At 38.9% G+C, this 22,120-nt stretch overlaps 1 protein-coding gene across 1 annotated transcript in view; it reads right to left on the minus strand.

The window, feature by feature from the left end:
- ACSF2 (acyl-CoA synthetase family member 2) overlaps positions 1-22,120 on the minus strand; it is a 128,530-nt gene that overhangs the window by 48,247 nt on the left and 58,163 nt on the right. The window contains exons 5-9 of the mRNA XM_063459062.1: positions 14,375-14,493; positions 13,484-13,646; positions 10,842-10,940; positions 7,601-7,749; positions 2,031-2,119 (exon numbers count right to left, since the gene is read on the minus strand). Coding sequence (XP_063315132.1) covers positions 2,031-2,119; positions 7,601-7,749; positions 10,842-10,940; positions 13,484-13,646; positions 14,375-14,493 — 619 coding nt within the window. The remainder of the gene's footprint in view (positions 1-2,030; positions 2,120-7,600; positions 7,750-10,841; positions 10,941-13,483; positions 13,647-14,374; positions 14,494-22,120) is intronic.

A 22,120-nucleotide genomic window follows, 5' to 3' on the forward strand; every position in this document is an offset into this window, starting at 1 on the left:
TTGCGGATGATACTAAGATATGTAACAGGGTTGATGTTCCAGGAGGGATAAGCCAAATGGCAAATGATTTAGGTAAACTAGAAAAATGGTCAGAGTTGTGGCAACTGACATTTAATGTGGATAAGTGCAAGATAATGCATCTTGGACGTAAAAACCCAAGGGCAGAGTACAGAATATTTGGTAGAGTCCTAACCTCAACATCTGAGGAAAGGGATTTAGGGGTGATTATTTCTGATGACTTAAAGGTAGGCAGACAATGTAATACAGCAGCAGGAAACGCTAGCAGAATGCTTGGTTGTATAGGGAGAGGTATTAGCAGTAGAAAGAGGGAAGTGCTCATGTCATTGTACAGAACACTGGTGAGACCTCACTTGGAGTACTGTACACAGTACTGGAGACCATATCTTCAGAAGGATATTGAAACCTTAGAGAGAGTTCAAAGAAGGGCTACTAAACTGGTTCATGGATTGCAGGATAAAACTTACCAGGAACTCACTCACATATCTACGTAACTCACATCGACCACATCTTATGTTTTGCTATATAGACATGTTTGACTACCCTGTGACCTAGCTACTTAACTAAAAAAATAAAAATGTGTGCAGTGACCTTCTATGCCTTATACCTGTTCATGTATGTATTTTACCAATCTTGTACCTGCTGTTGGGGCATGGCAAGAGCTTGTGTTAACTATTTGCACCACAAAAATAAAGAATAAAAAAAAAAAAAAAAAAAAACTTACCAGGAAAGGTTAAAGGATCTTAACATGTATAGCTTGGAGGAAAGACGAGACAGGGGGGATATGATAGAAACATTTAAATACATGAAGGGAATCAACAAAGTAAAGGAGGAGACTATTTAAAAGAAGAAAAACTACTACAACAGGAGGACATAGTCTTAAATTAGAGGGACAAAGATTTAAAAATAATATCAGGAAGTATTACTTTACTGAGAGGGTAGTGGATGCATGGAATAGCCTTCCAGCTAAAGTGGTAGAGGTTAACACAGTAAAGGAGTTTAAGCATGGGTGGGATAGGCATAATGCTACCTAGCTATAAGATAAGGCCAGGGACTAATGAAAGTATTTAGAATATTGGTTAGACTAGATGGGCCGAATGGTTCTTATCTGCCGTCACATTCAATGTTTCTATGTTTCTATGTTTCTCTATTTAATATTGAGTGATGATTTATTTTGTAACCTTTGTTGTCTACTTCATGTGGTTGCATTCGACATGATTTGTGACTAATTGGAGAGAGAAATAAAGATTTTTTTTTTTATGGTTTTCAATCTGCAGAAACAGATGTGGATGTAATAAATGTAATGCAATACAACATGCTGTAGCTAAACAAAAGTTGCAGTACATATCGGTTTACCATTTTTATTTTTATAAAGAACTATAAGCAGTATGGTTATTCAGCTAACTGCAGCTGTATCTTTGTTTTCAGGATCTATAACATAAGATAAACACACCTCTATCTAGTTCACTCAAAATTCAGGCAAAATTAAGGAACACCCCAAGCAACATTACGCCTACAGTGCACCATTGTGGTTATGGTGCCAGATGTGCCCAGGCAACGCGCCAACGTAAGCAGCCAAACCATTTGACTTTTTCTTTGGTGTCAACTTGATACCAATTCTGGCCCATACCCTTCCATTCTGAGGGTCAGAAGCTAATGCTGGGACCTTCCGTTAGGTCTTCCAGCAATCCAGGGCCAACTCATTGCAGATTGAATTTCTGGGATTAGCTTAGACAGGAAGAGAACGGGCAGAAAACAGCACTAACTAGACTCCAAGTGGGAAGTCAAATCAATAGAAAAATGTTTGACTACTTACATTAGGGTACTCCTGACACCTTAACCTTGTCGGTGCCCTGTAGTAATTATGGTGTTGGAAGTGTTGCTTTAAGGCATTCACTCACTCCAGAAAGTAATCTCATGATCAAGTACTTTTAAAGTATTAGTATTAGCAATAATCAAGTACATTTCTAAATCTTGTGATATTTCAGTTATAGGACATGTCTGACACTTACCACTGGTGAGGGTAGATCCATAAGTAGCAAAGTCTGGCTGTCCCAAAAGGTCTATATACATGGTTGGGGTCCCATACATGCAGTTGCACCTGTGACAAAGAGTGATAAGCACACTTAGAAAGCGTTTTCATTAAGATTTTCCACTTATGCTAAAATCTTAAACCTAAGTGTAAGTTCAAAATATTTGTAGAGTCCTACGCCACCAGCGTATCCCACACCTCATCCCTATGTTAGCCCTGGCTACCTAAGTTTTATGGTATAATTTAAAATCCAAGTACTTACATATACTTTTTCTTACCTGTGCCCGAACCTTCATATTTTTTCTCATAAATGAGAAATAAAGTAGAAAATTCATGTTGTAATAAAGGAAGTTCTCTAAAACCTCCCTTGAATGTTGGCAACCATTATATAGATGCCTTAACCTAAATATATAAAACACAAGTAATTTCTATGTGATCCCACTGCTTGCAGAACTGCAAGGCTCAATAATTCATGGACAAATTGAATAGTAGGCTATAAGAATACAAAAAGGTGAATAGCTAGGTAAGTTCAAGCAAATGAAAGATAGGTAAGTTTGTCCAATGAATTAACTAAATTACATTCAAATACATAAGCAGATTAGCACTTCACAGAATATTGTCAGTTCATGCATCTAGAGATCACTAAATGACTACTTAATGGGCAAATTTAATGGTCTCCTTTATCAAACTGGGAGTTGATGTCATAAAAAGAGAGCAAGAAAAACTTTTAAGGGGCACCGAAACAACGTAAATCACAATAAAGTTGCTATGGTGCAAAGAAGATCCTCACAGTCTTAACTTAAGTGGTTACACTTTTAGATTGTAAACTCCTTTGAGCAGGGCCCTCATCACCTACTGTTCCAGTGAGTCAATTATGTTTTATTATACATAATTGACATAGCTACGCCACAGTATCTTGCTATAATCCTTTCCAAATGTCACAATACTGGTCTTGAATATTGCGCTGTAGAAAATGTTAGTGCTATATAAATATTTGAAATTATTGTAAACCATTAACGAACTGTTTAACCCCAAACTCTGGAAGATGGCATCAATCTTTAAGCCTCGGAGAGCATCAGTGGGTTGCAGAGGGATCGGGTTCCATCTTTTAAAGTTTGGGTTAATCCAATCACTACTGGTTAAACTCTTTAAGGTAAGATGGTGCTCAGGACTTCATCTCACCATAGCACCGTCATTGTGATTACGTTGTCATAGTACCCTAGGTGGTTCTTTAAAATGTATTGTACCTCCATTAAAGGAAAACTATAGGGTTAGGAACACAAACATGTATTTCTGACCATATAGTGTTACAACCACCATCTAGCCCCCTTGCCTCCCCTTGTCTCCCTAAATATAGTAAAAATCTTACCTTTATTTCAGTCTGCTGCTGCTGGTTCTGTCGCTGATCTGTCTGCTTGGCTGACATCATCAGAAGTGGTGTTCTGACCCAAAGGAAAGCACTGTATTGGCTAAGACTGTCAAGGAGGCAGATCAGGGGCAGAGCAAGCACAAGCTAAACACAGCCCTGGCCAATCAGCATCTCCTCATAAAGATTAATTGAATCAATGCATTTCTATGAGGAAAGTTCAGTATATCATGACACTGACTGTCATCTGAGGAGTTGCCAGTGGAGGTATCCCTAGGCTGTAATGTAAACATTGCATTTTCTCTGAATACTGTGCTGTGGAAAATGTTGGTGCTATATAAATAATTGTAATTATTGTAAACCATTAACCCCAAACTCTGGAAGATGGCATCTCTGAAAACACTGAATTCTCTGAAAGGAATGCTTCTATTCACCAGAACAAATGCAATAAGCTGTAGTAGTTCTGGTGACTATGCAACTTTGCAAACTGTATTTTGTAGAGAGCATATTACAGTTCTGGGAGTGCTTTTTAAGATATGTGTAAATATAGTAATAATAACTGTAAAAAACAGATACCATTTGTATCTTGTAATACCTTTTTTATTGGACTAACAGAATTGTATCTGTTATTTACATTTACATCAGTGGACTAATATGGCTACAATCTCTACGTAATAATAACTAGTATTTATATAGCGCCTTTCTCCCAGCAGGACTCATTAACCAAATCGGCAACTGAATAGTAATAGATGTTATTATTACCCAATTGGTGGTACTCATTTTATCAACCTCAGAAGGATAAAGGGCTAAGTGGATTTGAACCTGTGACCTTTTTCAACAGGCTTTGTAGTCAGGGAATTTCCCAACCAAGCTACCTCACCTACCACAGACTTACCAGTGAACTCTCAATTCCAACTAATAGTGGTAAAGTAATAACGGTATGACAGTTTTAAAATTTTTAAGCAGTTGCACGTGTGCTTTGTGGTGAGTGGACCTGCTGCTGCTAGTGGATAAACAATTTATCCCATAAAACACTGAATCAGAGATAAGACTCAACATATCAGTAAGAGAGACTCCTGGGGAGGAATTGGCTTGCCTTAATGCATTAAAATTAGAAGAGGTGGGCTGAGGGGGGCATGACTTGGCCTTGGACATAGATGGCAGCATAACCTGAAAGCTCCCGACCATCCACACTAATTCGAGCACTTGCCTGCAGAATCGAGACCCTGTTCAAACTAGAAGAAGAAATACCCTACCTCGCTGGGGAAATAGCCCGCAATTCACAATAAGTCAAAGCAGAGATACAGGCCTTGGGCGTGCGCACATCCGACCTGGAGCATCGGATGGAGTCCGTTGTGCAAGCCCACAATACAGTAGTGTCCCACGCCGATTCCATGGCGAAGCAATTAGACAACCTGGTAATGTTGGTGGAAGACCTATCTAACCACTCCAGGTGGAATAACTTCACTCCCTGAATCCCCAAATGAAGGCCCACTTCCAAAGAAAATGGAGGAATTCTTCAGACACCTGATACCTGACATACCGGAGGAACGCTGGGCGATAGACCACGCACTAAGAGCCAGAAGAGCAAAAGGGTCTGTACCCAGAGACATCATAATTTACTTCCAATTTTACTCCACCAAAGAAAACCTCTTCAAGTACAGCAGAGATAATGTCCTGCAATATTGCGATACCAAACTGGCGATCTACCAAAATCTCTCACCTGCTACCCTGCAACGCCGGAAAAAATTGAGACAAGCCAAGGAACTCCTGAGACACCACGATATCAGATGCACCTGGGGACACCCCTTCAAACTGTTGGCATTCAGGGCTGGCAAAGCTCATACCCTGCTGCCAGGAGTCGACCCAGCCCCCTTCTTCAGAGGTCTAAACTTTGAGCTGCCACCGGACTTCACCTTGCCTAGCCGTGTGAGACCGGAGCTGACATCCCTCCCTCGGGACTGGCAGGAGGCTGGGGCTGGACCGGACTGAAATACCTGAATAGGCAATGGTACCACGGTACCCTTTTCCATACCTGCGACCCAGACTGTCTACCCTTGGTGATGTGGGACAACACGACAGCACACATGTGCAGCTAAGTGCCCATAGATGGGTGCGGGTGGGACAGGGGTCTGGGGTGTCATATCAGCTCCTGAGCCCTTCGGGCTGTGATGCGTTCCCACACACCCAGACAGAATACTGTATTGTTTTGATATGATTTCTTATGTATATAGTTGCATTATCTATTGTTTACAGGGCTGGGAATCACATTTTGTGAATCAGTGGGCCCGCTGTGAATAGAGGTTCACCTACACAGTTGATTGATGGCCTGCTCCTTACGGAGCATCCCACCACAGTTAAACATTGTAGTTCAGCAGGGCTGAGCCATATAGCCTCTAAGAGAGGTTGAACACTGGGGGGAGAGGGATATCCACTTGAACGTTAAAAAAAAATAAAAGATGAGAAAATCACCAATAAAATATCTTAATCTCAGTTTTCCGTTTCCTTCCCTACCTTATTATATAGACTGTGCTGCACACAGTGGCAGCTACCTGGCCTTGACACCATTTAATAGGTAATCTAAAGGCTTCTGTATAAAGTAAAAGAAAACAAGACCCTGTAACCACGACACAGTCCAGAGGGGTCCTACAGTCCTTTCATTGTGGCAACAGCTACGCCACAGTATCTTGCTATAATCCTTTCCTAATGTCACAATACTTCTTCAGGGTACTTCTGGGGAGAGAGACAGAAGCAGGAGGGTAACTCTGGGGGTACACAATGGAGAGAGGGGGGATAGGGAGAGAAAAGTGGACAAGGCTTAGTGGCTCAATATTGAACATTAAGACACATGATGTAGTGTGTGGTTCTTGCTTATCGACGCAGAGCGGATTGGGGAAGGGAGCTATCACCTAGCGTTGGCGAACACGTGTTCGAGGCAGGAGCGGTTCACACCCCCTAGCTGCTCTGGCAATCCAATTAAGACCAGACTTTATTGGTTATGTTTGTTAATTTTATGTTTAAGTTTACGTTTTATGTTTTTCTTTCACAAGAGCTCTCAAACAGGACTTTGGCTCTAGATGTTGCCCATGGTGCTGGGGTCTACGCTTACTCTGATGTTAGTTGGAGGTCCAAACTGGTCGAAATGGCCCCAGGGGAGGGCCCTGGTCCTGTATGTTCGCTGCACTTGGGCTCCGCCTACCTATGACACTATCATGGCTCTAAAAGTACTCTCATTTAACGTTAAAGGCGTTAAACTTCTCCTAAAGGAGTTGAAGGCGAAGAAAGGCCGACATCGCCCTAATACAAGAAACTCTTCTCTCCAGGTCAGCCACTGTCCGACTGCTAGATAGAGTATATACCAGGATTCAGGAGGCCAGAGCACTGTGCAAGCACACAAGAGTGGCTATCTTGTTACATAAACACTGCCCCTTCCAGGTGACGGGATCCTAAGAAGACCCTGAGGGCAGATATGTAACCATCACGGGCACACTGCACACCACCAAATTCCGCATATTTAACGTTTACGCACCAAACGAAACAGAACCTCCGTTTTGGGACTCCCTTACTACACTGATGGGCACGGGGGGGGGGGGAGTGGCCATGGTGGTGGGGAGACTTCAACGCAGTGCCATGTGCGGCATTTGATAGGAGCTCTAAGAAGAGCTCTTAACAATATGACCTTCCTTTCTGTAACTCAAAAGATGCATGTATTGTGATTTGGCTTTTGCACAAGCCTTACATTGTCAAAATGCCGCATTTTCTATCAGTGCAAAGAATTTTAAACAAAAAAAAATGAGAAGGGGAATTTTTTTTTTTTAAATATTGTTTTCTGTTAAAATGGTTAGAGTGTTTGCAACTTAATAATCAATCAATAATCTCCTTATGAGCACATTTAAATGAGTAATGAGTAAACTAGTGGCTCAGCAAATAAGATGAATGGACGAGCTGAACCAAATATATTGTTACATATTGACATACTTGCTTTTATAAAATTGCACTGATGTGCATGACATAAATGAATGGAAAGATATGTGCACACGTTTAGTCAAGTGAATAGACAATTATGTGTATGGATGAACACAGATGAGCATGTAAGATGATAGATAGCTAGATCAAAATGAAGGTAAAGGCTGTGTGACAAAGAGAGAGATATTAATACATTTAAACACATAAATAGTAAATACTTCTCTTTGTAGACTGCCTCCAGTAGCTTTCTTGCATCATAACTTGGAGATGGGAGGACAAGGGTACATCCATAAATGGCCATTATTAAACTTCCCAAAACAGAGCCCATGCAATGGTAAAGTGGCACTGGGAGTGCTACGCGAAAATTCTAAATGAAAGAATGAGGTTTTGGTTAGTTTTCAAACAATTGTGACCATGCTCTGGTCGACACCCGAGTCACCCACAGATCGACTAATTACGATATGTATAAAATAAAGTCCCCAATATTTGAATGAGTGTAAATTCGAATACACAGTTATTATTTTCAGTTGAATACTCAATCAGGACAGTCAAACCTAAATGTAACTAGTCAATGAACTACAAACAAGCAACTGGATCCAATTACTTAAAGGAGCTCTATAGGGTCTGGAATAACAACGTGTATTGCTGACTCTGTAGTGTTAAAAGAATCACTTAGGTTGCCGGTCCCTCCTTCCCCCTCCTAAATAAGTTTAGAAGTCACTTTTTTCCAGTGCCGCATAGTTTCACCCACGCTCCACCTCCTTGGCTGAGAGCATCAAAATTGATGATCTCAGCCAAACCAATGCTTTCCCATAGGAAATCACTAGGAGGCTATTGTGCATGCACAGCAAAATGCAGCACTGGCCAATCAGCATCTCCTCATAGAGATGCATTGAATCAATGCATTTCTATGAAGAATGTTCAGCACCTCGACACACACAGAGCATCGAGACACTGAATGTAGGTGCTGTACGTTGTGCAGCACTGACCCAGGAAGCACCTCCAGTGGCCATCTTAGTGACTGTCACTGGAGATGTCCCTAGGGAGCAATGTAAACACTACCTTTTCTCTGGCAGTATTTACATTAAAATGCCTCTAGGGACAGGGAGTAGACACTAGAGCAACTACGTTAAGCTCTAGTTCTGGTGACTATAGTGTTCAAGAATAGAAATATATATATATATATATATATATATATATGGGAAAACAAGGGACTGGCTGCACTCACCTAAACATGCTTAAATGGGGTGCTGCTGGGGGCCAATAAGTACAGTAAAAATAGAAATCCAGCACACTCACTTATCGACTAAACAGCTACTTTGATGCTGACAGATTTGACTAGTTTTATTAAAAACACCTAATCTAGGCAAAAAATAATGGGGGTTTAGTTACACTATATGATCATACAGTGCATAAGCCTGCCACAAACGTCAATGTACCCCATCTTTGGCAGGTCCTACTCTCACTGCCAACTGTCTACTAAATGAGCTACTCACTTGGGGAAATCCTTCCATCTCGAGTTCTCTGCAGTACAAGGCTTAAATAGGCTGTTTAGTCGATAAGTGAGTGCGCTGGATTTCTATTTTTACTGTACTTATTGGCCCCCAGCAGCTCCCCATTTAAGCATGTTTAGGTGAGTGCAGCCAGTTCCTTGTTTTCCCATATATATTTAGGAGTCTAGCCAGCTCCTTGGTTTTGCACCGCCCCCTGTCACAGGTGTCTCATATCAGGACCCTATTTAAGCCTTGTACTGCAGAGAACTCGAGATGGAAGGATTTCCCCAAGTGAGTAGCTCAGTGAGAGTAGGACCTGCCAAAGATGGGGTACATTGACGTTTGTGGCAGGCTTATGCAATGTATGATCATATAGTGTAACTAAACCCCCATTATTTTTTGCCTGGATTAGGTGTTTTAAATAAAACTAGTCAAATCTGTCAGCATCAAAGTAGCTGTTTAGTCGACAAGTGAGTGCGCTGGATTTCTATTTTTACTATATATATATATATATATATATATATATATAATATAATATAATTTTTTTGTTTTTTTTTTCTTCCAGTGTAACAGGGCAGAACTTTGATATTATACTTTATTGTGAAATGAGAATACTTGTTTATTTAATAACATACACACAATGTGATATAGAGTGCGTTGGAAAAACTGAAAGAAAGTTGAAAGGTAGAACACCTACATAATATTGAAAGTGGAAATATAAAATCTACAGTTAGTAGACATGTTTTAGATACGCATGGTGGAGTTTATCTTTTTTCCATTTTGTGGATATTGACAAAGTCACCACCTCAAAAAAGTGGCAGAATATTTCCTATATATTTCTATGAGATGTGGTGGATCTTTATATGGATTAACTATTCAATGGGATTTATCTTTTTTCTATTAGTACGTATACTTAGTTATTTTTCACGGATACAATTTGTGTATTGGATACAGTGCTCTGTTTATTTTTTATATTATATTTGGTACATGTTTTGTAGAATTTGTGCTGTATTGGCAGATCTTCATATACATGGTTTTAACATTTGTTACATTTTTATTTTGAGTGAGTAGAGTTATTTTTCAGTTATGTGAGTGTTTTTGTAATTCATCATGAGGATTAATGGAGGGTGAGAGGAACCCTCACATCACCAATTAGGTGGTTGGTAGTGTTATGTTTAGTAGACATGTCAAACTTTATAGTTATATCTATTTTTACTTTTTTTACTTTACGTTGTTTAGATATTCCTATTTGTGTGGCATTGCATTAAAGAGTGGAAATCTCTTTTTTTTTCTGTCTTGTTATATAGTCTTTAATATGAAACATGAATGTTTTTGTTCTCCCATTTGTTTGTGTATATTTATATGCAGTCTGTGTTTTGCACTATATTTTTGTTTTAACTTATCCATAATGGGAGGAGTAAAGAAGTGTTGCATTTACACAATTGGGTCAGGTTTCGTGTTTGGATTTCTCTGGTTAGTGCTCAGCATTAACAGTCTCAGAATGTTAAACAAAAAAGTTATGAAATTGAGAATGGGCAAAAGCTCAGTTGCTTGTCCTTCTGTCAGTTCCTCGTCAGGTCTCAAACAAATGTGAGCTCAAATGTGCCATTACAAAAGGAACCTTTTTAATTTGAATATCAAATTTATCCAAATCAGCCTGTACTGAGCTGCTGACAAGTACCTTCTGCATAGTAGATACAGCAAGACCAGAGGATCATTTCTGATTAAACTCCTCTAGCTTAGAGGTTGCCCAATAACCGAATCTGTTTCTAGTAAGTTTAGAAACATTTATTACATACTTTTCAACATTTTTCTTTATTTTGGTTTGTATATTTGTTTAAAATTGTTTTAGTTGTGGCTTTAAATAAATAAAATAAAATGTTAAATTGTCCAGTGATGCATGTCCCTTCAAACTCCGCTTTAAATGCAGAATTAGACAAAAGCAAAGCAGACAATTCTCACTCACCTCATTCCAGGTGAATCCCATTCTCATCCCAACAAATGTTGCATTGTTTACAATATTGTGGTGACTCAAAGTGGCTCCCTTAGGATTACCAGTTGTTCCCTAATGCAGAAAGAGCAGTGAATGAAGAACATCTGATATACTCAACAAATAGCAACAAAAAACATGATGTTTTTTTCAATATAGTATATGGTTTAAGTTTTTTCAGAAAATAATACATTAATGGTATAATAAACAAGTGTGGAAAGAAAATAATATTATGTTATAGTAGTGCTGACCTATGAAACATAGAAACATAGAATGTGACGGCAGATAAGAACCATTTGGCCCATCTAGTCTGCCCAATTTTCTAAATACTTTCATTAGTCCTTGGCCTTATCTTATAGTGAGGATAGCCTTATGCCTATCCCACGCATGCTTAAACTCCTTTACTGTGTAGGTGCTCAAATATGGTTCTTGCTGCTAGGCAACTAAATATGAAACAATAGTACACTGATATGGTGCCTAAGTATTAATAAATCGAGGAAATGTTATTTCTATTGGCTTTCATCTTCACAAACAATGGGAAGATGCTTGTTTTGTGTGCAGGATATAATCTCCAAAATATGACACCATTTAAAGATGTCATATGTAACGTATAGAGATGGGGGCATTAGACAATAAAGACAATGGGAGAGATCAGGTTGGAATGTTTTCTATCAAAAGATTTATATGAAAAATCTACGATTTTAAATGAACACTATAGAGTCAGGAACACAAACATGTATTCCTGACCCATTAGTGTTAAAACCACCATCTTGCCCCTAGCCTCCCTAAATATAGTAAAATCTTACTTGTATTCAAGTCTGCAGCTGCTGGACCTGCCCCTGTCTGCCTCTGAACTGACTCTGACCACTGACATCAGCAGAAGTGGTGGTCTCAGCCAATCACAATGCTTCTCCGTACGAATGGCTGAGACTGTCAAAAGGGCAGATCGGGGCACCTCTATGAGGAAAGGTCAGTGTATCCATCCAGAGGGTGGAGACACTGAATGGCCATGCTGCTCACTGTGCAGCACTGCCACAGGAAGCACCTCCAGCAGCCATCTGATGAGTGGCAAGTGAAGATATCAGTAGGCTGTAATGTGAACACTGCATTTACTTTGAAAAGACAGTGTTTACTGCAAAAGGCCTGAAGAGAATGATTCTATTCACCAGAACAAATACAATAAGCTGTAGTTGTTCTGGTGACTATAGTGTCTATTTAAAATAAATCTTGGCCCATAGAGATAAGGTGCTCTGGGTGCCCTTAGTCATCCTTTAACGGCTTACTCCAAGCTTTATGACCATGCCAAGTTGTTCCTGGAGGTATAACTCCACCTCCTGAAATATTAACCAGCATGGAACAAGTGTTCATGGCTGATTAATGTAAATTCTCTGCATATTGAGCATCTATTGTTAGCACAGATAGCATGCTGGCAATAAAACAGCTCTCTTCCATGGCATTCCTGGAGTGATGTCGCTGACAGAGAATCGAGCTGCAGGAAGAACCCGGCCTTGGATCGCATGTGAGTTTTTCCTTTATTTCTTTGCAGAGGAGAACCATGCCAGAAAGGCTTACTGTAAAGGAGTAATCTTTTAAATGAAACCAAGCAGTAGAAATCTGTTGAAGAAACACTCCAATCACCCTAACCACTAAAGCATTGTGTAGTGGTTATGGTACCTGAAGTGACCTAATCTCCCCCAACATAAGGAGTGAAACGGTTTTAGAGCTAATGGATGGTCCTAAGTAGGAACTTCTAGCTCTCCTGTAGCTTTAGTAGTGGGGAGAAGTAGCACCCAGAAGACCCCAGTTAAGAAGTCAAAACATTATAAAACTGTCTGACTACTTACAATAGGGGCACGCAAGCACTTTCCTGGCACCATTACCACTACAGTGTGCTCTGTAGTGGTTAGGGTACTTGGAGTGTTTTTTTTCTTTTTTAAAGCAAGGAAGGTTATTTACATACACATTAAAATATTACCTGGAAATCTAAAATATGACAGTTATGTGCTACATTTTATAAAAGGCCTCTGTCATACACAATATTTAATCCGTTTTTTGTTTTTCCTCTTCAAAATATTTTTCTTTTATATTTTTATCTTGTGCTAGACAGCTACGACAAAGCTAGTTAGCTATATTTAAATATATCTCATACATCTTGTCATCAAGTGCTAAGTGACAGTCAGGAGTTGGAATGAAAAAAAATTGGGGGTAGGAGAAAAATACATGGGAAAAGAAAGAGGTTGACGCAGCGGCGAATCCAGAGCCCAAATTCTGATTTTAAGGATGGACACATACATCCTCACACAACACAATTACGCAACCATACAAACATGCATACAGTAAGAATGACATATAAGCATTTCAGTCATAGCTGGCTTTTGTGACTGTGCAGACATTTGATTTTCCGCCCTGAAAACAACAATGTATTTCTCTATACCTTATATCACCCTAGTTTACAAGTATGTATAGAAGGCAAATTAGTTAGACATGACCTATAGTTTAAAATCTTTTTAAACTAATGATATTGTTGTGCAAATATAAGGAACCATTGCGTCTTGCACTGAGTTATAGTAGATTAAAATGAATTTTAAGTGGCTGTAAAATCACCCTTTTTTACTTACTGATGTGAACTGAATGTTGATGGGATCATCACATAATAAATCTTTCTGTAAATCATGTAATTGTTGCACAAAGTGAGCAGTTCCAGATTCCATCACATCTTGAAAATGGAACGCGCCTGAATACTTTTTGTCCAGGACTATCACAGTCTTGAGGTCCGGAAGTCTATTACGTAATTGTAAAATAAAAAATTGCATTCAGTTCAACTATCACAGTTTCAATTTTGTTTGCTTCAAGACACAGGAAAACACATTTACATTAAAAGGAACACTCCAGACCCCCCAACACACTACAGCTTGCATAATGCCCCTCACTTTCTCACTACAAAAGTGATGATTCAGACAGATAGCTGAGAGGGTGTCTGATTGAGGAAAAGCATCTAAATATCATTCACATTTAAATTCCTCTTTTTTCAACAGTCTATCCCGTTTTCTTCTATAATATGCCTAATAATTTAATAGTGTACGTCTCATTTAGCAATGGAGTTCCTTAAAGGGACACCCTGGTACCAGCAAAACATTAAACAGAATGCTGAATTTCAGCCTATAGTGTGCCTTTCAATGTCTTGCTGAAAATGGTGGTTTCTTGGTGCAAGCCTTTGAAGTGTTTATTTCAAATTTTAGTCAATGAAATAAAATTAAAAACTAAGGGTTGCTTGATAGGATGCCCTTAGCAACCAAAACGTTAGCTTACAGCAATCTGTCCACTTCCATTATTTAATTTTTAGCTGGTTGGAAAAGAAGATAGCAGTGATACATTTTTTTTTCTCTCACCAGCTGTTTTGCATATATTTAGCAAATGTAGTTTTCTATTCATCACAGTTTATTAAATAAATCAGTATGAAGAAAAAATAAAAATGGAAGGTCAGCGTATAAATCTGGAACCTTACTTACGTCTTGCTTTGAATACTTCCAGCAGAAGAATTCTCTATTTCAGGACAAATCTGCTTCAATATTTCATAATATTTCTGTGATTTAAAGTGTGATGGGAAAACAAGTGCGCAACATCCAACCTGTAAGTTAAGAATGGAATTTTAGCTCTAGGTATAGAGGAAACATGAGCTCTCCTTCATTCCCACACAGCTGCAGCTATTTCTCGAACTGACTCAGGAGTATACATTATAAAAAGCAAAATCAAAGATTAAAATAGAGCACATTAATAACTCAGGAAATACAGCGGATATTTATGATGCATATTTCTCAAGCAGTGTAATAAATCAACAATATTGAATGGTAGAAAATAAAATCCTTGATCACAATTGTGGTAACATCAAAACACAACAATAAATAATAAACAATAAAACAAACAAAAAAAACTGCACACACACTTTGGGTTCATTTCGATTCTTATTGGAGAAAAGTAACTGTTACAGAAATATTTCAAGCCCAATATCCATTACAGTCTGTTGCAGAGGTAATATGGCCACATGGTGTTAAAGCCGATCTGTCACATTCTAGGGTCTTTGCATATTTTGATGGCTGGAGGCAGGCAAAGGTGAGATTTACTTACCTGAACCTTTCCCTCGTGGGTGCAGCTATACTCTTCCTGCTGTTCTTTTTCAGCTCAATGAAGTTGGGCAGGTGCAGTGGCCCTATCATTTTGACCATGCAATGTAAAAAAAAGCAGTTTTGTGGAAACTACAATGTTTACATTGCAGGGGTAAATAAATATACCTCTAGTGGCTGTCTTCTAGAGGTGCTTCTGCTACTCCGACCTAGTAAAACTCAGTTAAGTGATGCTGCAGTTCATAGGACAGAATTGAAGTCAATGCATTCTTATGAGAAGCATTGGATGTGTGCATGACACTCGTCGTGCATGCGCATCAGGTCCCTAGTGCTCCTCATAGAGTTGGTCATTTTTACTATTAGCTTGTTTAGAAGCCAATCAGGAGTGTCCAATTATGGTCTCTTAGGCTTGAGTTTATCCCATAAATCCCAGTCCAGCAGTTTTATAGTATACACATATGACTGGAACCTCTGAATAAGCTGAAAGCAGCCATACTGCAAATTCAAGTCAGTAGAAGTATGGTACAAGAAATATTTAAATGAACAAAGGAGCAAATAGTTCGCAAGAATGAATTCCTACTCTAATGTATCTGATGGCAGGCTTATAGTTAGAAATGTTGGAAACTATTGTAATCATATGAAATTGTGTGCAGGAAGGCAACTAAATCTCTTTACACAATAATCTTGGCAATGATCTTAGATTATTTTATTGCTTAGAGTGCCCCTTTAACCCCTTAAGGACACATGACATGTGTGACATGTCATGATTCCCTTTTATTCCAGAAGTTTGGTCCTTAAGGGGTTAAGAATAGTAATTTAGAGCAATCATAATATTTCTTAAATTACGATATTTCTTTAAAAAAATTCTTGTTGCAAAGGTTAATGACGATTTACAGCTTATACAAACATATTGATTTTGACTGCTAGATAAAGATATTTCTGTGCAAAGGGGACCAGCTACTAATAAAATGATAATACTCATCTATCAAGTAGGAAAATATTAAAATAGTTTAAGGCTGTTGCATTGTGTTATCAGACACTGTCTGCATTTAAAACTAATGGAAAAAAGATCTGAGTAACATGGCCTGAGCAGGATTCATGATTAGATACACTAGGAACTTGCTCACAGTCCCAACATTTAATTGACTGATCTACTATTATAGGAGTGTAGGGTTCTCTTGGACAGTAGATACCTATAAAGGTGTCCCAAAAAAAATAAGCTCTCTTTATTTACAGTATCAGGGTAAGGTTAGTTAAGTCTTTAGATGAATTAACGGTGAGCGACTGCTGGCTGCTCAGTGTTTAGATATGCCTCCAACCACGGCACGCTGGGTGGGGGCTAAAACCTCCCTATAGTTGAAAGAAGGTCATATTGATCCCATAGGCTATTATTTCATTTTATAGTTTTTAATGCGGCGGCTGGCATGAATTGGCCAGCAACACATGCCTTTTTCAGCCACCCAACCTTTCTGTTTCTGTAGGCTGGGGCTGCACTTTCTTTAGTCTGCAGCTCATGTAGTTAATAGGCCATGACGTGGTGTCCATCCATAGAGCTTATAAGTGAAGATGAATGGTATGCAGGGCTCCCATGGGTGGCTTATAATTCTGCTTGCATTCGGTGGATTATGTGCTAGTGTACAAGATTTTCCTCCTAACCTGGTTGTGTTGGCTGTCAAATTCTGACCCATATTGACCCTAATTTGTGTGAGGTGTCTGTCAATAAAAAAATACCTGCACCTTCAATATTGATGATGGTTTCTTTTGCAGGCGTGGTTAGTTACCATGCAGGGTTAGTAAGGGGAACTGGATACTACAATGAATCATTTTTTATGAAGTACAATACTGTGTAGGTTCTTGGCTGAGGCTCCATTCGGGTTTGAATGGCGTACCATGGCTGCCAGGATCCTGCGATTCACTATTATTGCCAGAGCTCCATTCCATTGATGCTCACCACTTGTGGTTAAATTTACATCAATTTGATAAAGGCAACCAGGAGGTGCCGAAACGTTGGGGGGTTACTTTTTGTGTCCTGTTTCTGCCCTATTAGGCTTGTGAAAACTTTTGGTAATTATCATTGATGTTTTTGATTTATTTTTTGTGCCTAATTTTGTCACTTTAATTATAATTGTTTATTTTTGCCTGTATCTGATATTGGCTTATTAAACCAGGTTAAGTGACTATTGTGGCTTTTTTTGGTGTGCATTCTCTTTCTTGTTAAATTTACATCATTAGTACAGTATACTGGCTGACTGGCAACAGTCTTTGTTTTTACAATTGGCATGTAAGCTATAGATGTATATGTCTTGTTTGTTTTACTGTTGGAATTTCTTCTGTACTGTTTAGTTATGCATGGTATTTAACTTTATTTAAATTATCATTTTTTTTATATATTTAGGAATTAATTTTCTTCAAGAGTATATTTGGTTTTCCTAGAACAAGACTATGTTCAGTCTATCTCGATTTCCTCTCCATTTAAACAACATACTGTAGGTTCCAACATTATAATATTTATTAGCAGGGCCAGATTTAGAGCCCAGTGGGCTTGGTGCTGACAATTATGACAGGCCTAATTACAGAATATTATCAACCAAAACACTAAAACAATTATTATATTTGTATCTGCTGGAGATGGTGTTGGAGGGAAACTCAAAGGATGCAGCTATATGCAAACATATACTCTATGCTAATCTCTCTAATTTATGCTTTCATCTTTCAAGTAAATCCATACCCCCCAACAGTAGTGTCCAGTGAAGCAGGAAGTCAATGGGTGGGGTAAAAGGGAGTGCCACTGACGCGAATCACGTGGCCAGAACAGCCAAAAAGGATGTGTGAGCTGTGCGTCAGGGACAGGTTGCCATGGCAGCCGCACAGCTCACACACGCAGGGAAAGGCAGCCCAGAACTTCAAAACGCCACATTTAAGACAAATGGCCACATTTAACCCCTTAAGGACACATGACATGTATGACATGTCATGATTCCCTTTTATTCCAGAAGTGTGGTCCTTAAGGGGTTAAGAAAACTAGCATGTTTTCCTGGCACTATAGTGGTCCTTTAACTAATTTTATTGTCAGCCAGTTCACACAGGTTTTGTTCCCATACATCCCTCTTAAGCTTCCATACTTAAAGGGACACTATAGTCACCAAAAAAAACTACAACTTATTGTATTGTATTTATATATTCAAGGATATAATCTTTCAATGTAGGGTAATAACTGCTTGATTCAAGGATAAATCTTGACTGCCATTCTGGGGTCAAGAAGGAATTTTTTGTCCTAGCTTGTTGCAAAATTTTGCTTCAAACTGGGGTTTTTTGTTTTTTTGTTTTTTTTTGCCTTTTGGATCAACAGCAAAAAACAGGTGTGAGGAAGGCTGAACTTGATGGACACAAGTCTCTTTTCAGCTATCTAACTATGTAACTATGTAACTATATGTAAAACACTCTGCTATAGTTGTGCAGAAACCAGGAGCTAACCTATAATGCTGGCTGAGTGTAGTGAACGGTGAGGGATTGTAGAATAAAAGGTGGACTGTGCCTTTAAGGTGTAAAAAATATGTACTGTGCCTTTAAATCTCACATAATGTGTGTGGTAAGTCTGCTGGTTAGAGAGACAAAATGAGACAAAACAAAAAATGGATAATCTAATAAATCACAAAAAGAAAAAAGGATGGGAAAAAGATATGAGGAAGAGGGATGAAGAGAAGAAAAAAGTGAAATGGAATGGAATACGGAAAATGAAAAAAGGAGAAAAGTAGAGTCTGGAAAGGAAATATAAATAATGATAAAGTGGATGGGTAGTGGAAAACGCAGCCGATGATATGTGCAGTGCAGATAACTCTATCCCTAATGGGGTATAGGGTAGATGGTATCTGCTCCAAATATTATACTTTGTATGTGTCAAAGATCTGGTTCAAATAATAATAGCAATACAGTATATGGAACTGGATGCTAAGGTGATAAAAAAGGGTCACTCGATATAGAAAGCAATGGTACAAACTGGATGTAAATAACAAAGCCAGTTTATTGGTAAAATTATAAAAATATAAAAATATATAATACAGGAACTGTTCATACAGAGGTTACCAGTCTAATGAGTGTCAGAAAAGTGCAGGAACCCTTGGATTTGGCTGGGATTGGTGTGGATTGACTCGGGCCGATGAGCTTCAGAAATCCTGCTGTCGGTAAGGACGGCGGGCTTTTCGGTGTGCGTCCCGATAAGGATCTCTCTCCAGGGGACGTGCTCTGTAAACGGCTCCACTCGGCAAATACACAAAAGGTCCTGTGCGAGTACTGTTCTCTGCTGGTAGGCGCTCTGCAAGTTGGAACTCGGTCCTGATGAATTGCTGTGCTTGTCTAACGCGTTTCGTAGGGGGTTGCCCTACTTCTTCAGAGACGGGATATCGACCATTGCTATCTAGTTGTTTAAATATACATTTTGTAATTGCTAATAAAAAACTTATAATCATGTACTGTTTTTTCATTATTGCGAGGATTTGTAAGATTCATCGCTCTATATGCAGTACATAAACCTCACATAAATTTCATGTATGATATATATTAAAAATGTAGATTATGACACAATTAAATGGGAATCCGGACTAAATTGGTAATTCAGACCGCATCATTGGTGGTACTTAATAGTCATACAGGTATACAGAATGATGTTATTAATGACTCAATCTTGTTACAATGCGTAATTGCTCAGTGTACAAAAAATGTTACAGAAGGATTACAGTAGTGAGGTAGATTAAAATAAAATGAAATAAAACGAAAAGATTAATGGAAATATAATGGATGGAATGAATCTGAGGGTATATAAATATATGGCTACCTTATAATACAATTATATCGATAAAATATGACAGTAAATGTGACACAAAGTTGAAAAATGGCAATATCAGTTAGGCATAATGGAATAATGGGGCTGCCTAGTGTCGAATATTTGAAGGTTATGCAAAACAGAGACACAAACATTTGTCGTCCTATGTATACAATAAACTAGGAGAAGGAGTAAATTGCTATACAATAATATTAAGCAGATGGAGTATGGAGTATAATATGCATATTCTTCTTATCTAAAAGGGAAACACATTGGTTAGTAATCAATAAATATATAAAAATATAAATATAAGGTCCAAGACTGGAGGTGGACTCATAAAAAGGTACATTAAGTAAGAAATACATTAAGTAAAAAATAATAATAATAATAGTAGTAAATTGGGTCCATTTCAGGGGCAATGATTAAGGTGCCATTGGTGAGGAAAGTGATACGTGCATAGTGTGGTGCATATTGAAAAAGGAATGACCAAGTGTATGGTATCAGCTTGGGGGAATCAAATTATAGGAAAGCATGTAGCTCAAAATCAATGTTCAGTCCTTTAGGGGCTAGGGTGTCTAACTCAAAGATCCATTTTGCTTCAGTCTGATCTAATAGTTTATCAATACTGCCACCTCTCCAATGGACATTGACTTTTTCTATAGGTAGAAACTCTAGACCTGTGGGGTCTCCCCCATGTTTCTCTTTAAAATGCTTTGAAAGGTTGTGTGTTAGAAGTCCTTTTTTAATGTTTCTGATATGTTCAGCAGTGCGTACTTTCAGAGGTCTTTTCGTCCGTCCCACATATTGCTTTGGGCACGGGCAGGTGATGAGGTATATGACTCCTGAGGTGTTACAGTCCATTCTGCTTTTCAAGTCATATTCCTCTTGGCTGATCAGTGAAGTGAATCCAGTAGTAGTTTCTCTCATAGTGGGATTGTTTTTACATGCCAGACATTTCTTACACTTTGTGAATCCATGAGCAGGGTTTCGACTCCTAGTGGTGTGTGGAGGTTTGATGGTAGGTGCCAACATTAGTTGGAGATTGGGTGCTCTAGTGAATATGATCTGTGGTTGGTGATCAAGGAGTTGAGAAAGGGATGGGTCACTCTTTAGGATTCCCCAGTGTTTTCTCAGAATTTTCTGTATGGTCGGTGCTTGGTGATTGTACTTCGTAATAAAAGTGGGTGCCAGGGTGTGTGGTTCCAAGGTCTTATTTCTTTCCTTTAGGGTGTCCTCCCTTGGGATGGATAGTGCTTTCTCCATAGCTTCTTCTAATAACATTGTGGGGTATCCTTTGTTCACAAATCTAGTCCTCATTTCGTCCATTTGGTTCTTACATACATCCATTTTGGAGCAGTTCCTTCTAACTCTCCTGAACTGGTTTTGAGGGATGTTCTTTAACCATGTGGGTTTGTGGTGACTGTTAAAAGGAATAAAACTATTGCAATCAACATTCTTCTTAAAAGTCTTCGTGTGGATTTTTCCTTCCTCAATATAGATGTTGAGGTCTAAAAACTCTATTTGTTCCTTCGAATGGTTAAAAGTGAACTTCAGATGGTAGGGGTTGTGGTTGAGGTAGATCTTAAATTCTTCTAGGGATTCTAGGCTCCCTTTCCATATGAAGAAACAGTCATCGATATATCTGCGCCATAGGGACAGATTTGCGTCAAATGGGCAGTGGGTCCATATGTATTCTTCTTCCCACTTGCCCATGAACAAATTGGCGTAGCTTGGCGCAAATCGTGTCCCCATGGCTGTCCCTTCTATCTGGAGGAAGAAGTGTTCATCACACCAAAAATAGTTATGCGTAAGGATAAAAATGATGCATTGGATTAAAAAGTCAATTTGGTCGTTCTGGAACTCAGAGTATGTGGCTAGAGAGAACTGTACGGCTTCACATCCCTGTAGATGTTCGATCACTGTGTAGAGGGAGGTGACGTCGGCGGTGACTAAAAACATGTCATCGCCCCACTTAAAATCAGATAAAAGGTTAAGAACTTGAGTTGAATCTCTCAGATACGATTTGAGGCATAAAACTAAACGTTGTAGGTAGTGGTCCACATATTCTGAGAGATTGGCAGTGAGGGATCCGATTCCCGATACAATGGGTCTCCCAGGGGGTTTCTCCAGTTGTTTGTGGATCTTGGGAAGATGGTAGAACACGGGTATCCTTGGAAATGTGGTGTTGAGGTACTTGAATTCTCTTTCATTTAGGATGCCCCTCTCTTTCCCATGACTTAGTATTATTTTGAGTTCTTCCTGATACTGTGGAGTGGGATCACTGTCAAGTCTGAGGTAGGTGTTGGTATCTCCCA

This window comes from Pelobates fuscus, chromosome 6, assembly GCF_036172605.1.
Source record: "Pelobates fuscus isolate aPelFus1 chromosome 6, aPelFus1.pri, whole genome shotgun sequence".
NCBI lineage: Eukaryota > Metazoa > Chordata > Amphibia > Anura > Pelobatidae > Pelobates > Pelobates fuscus.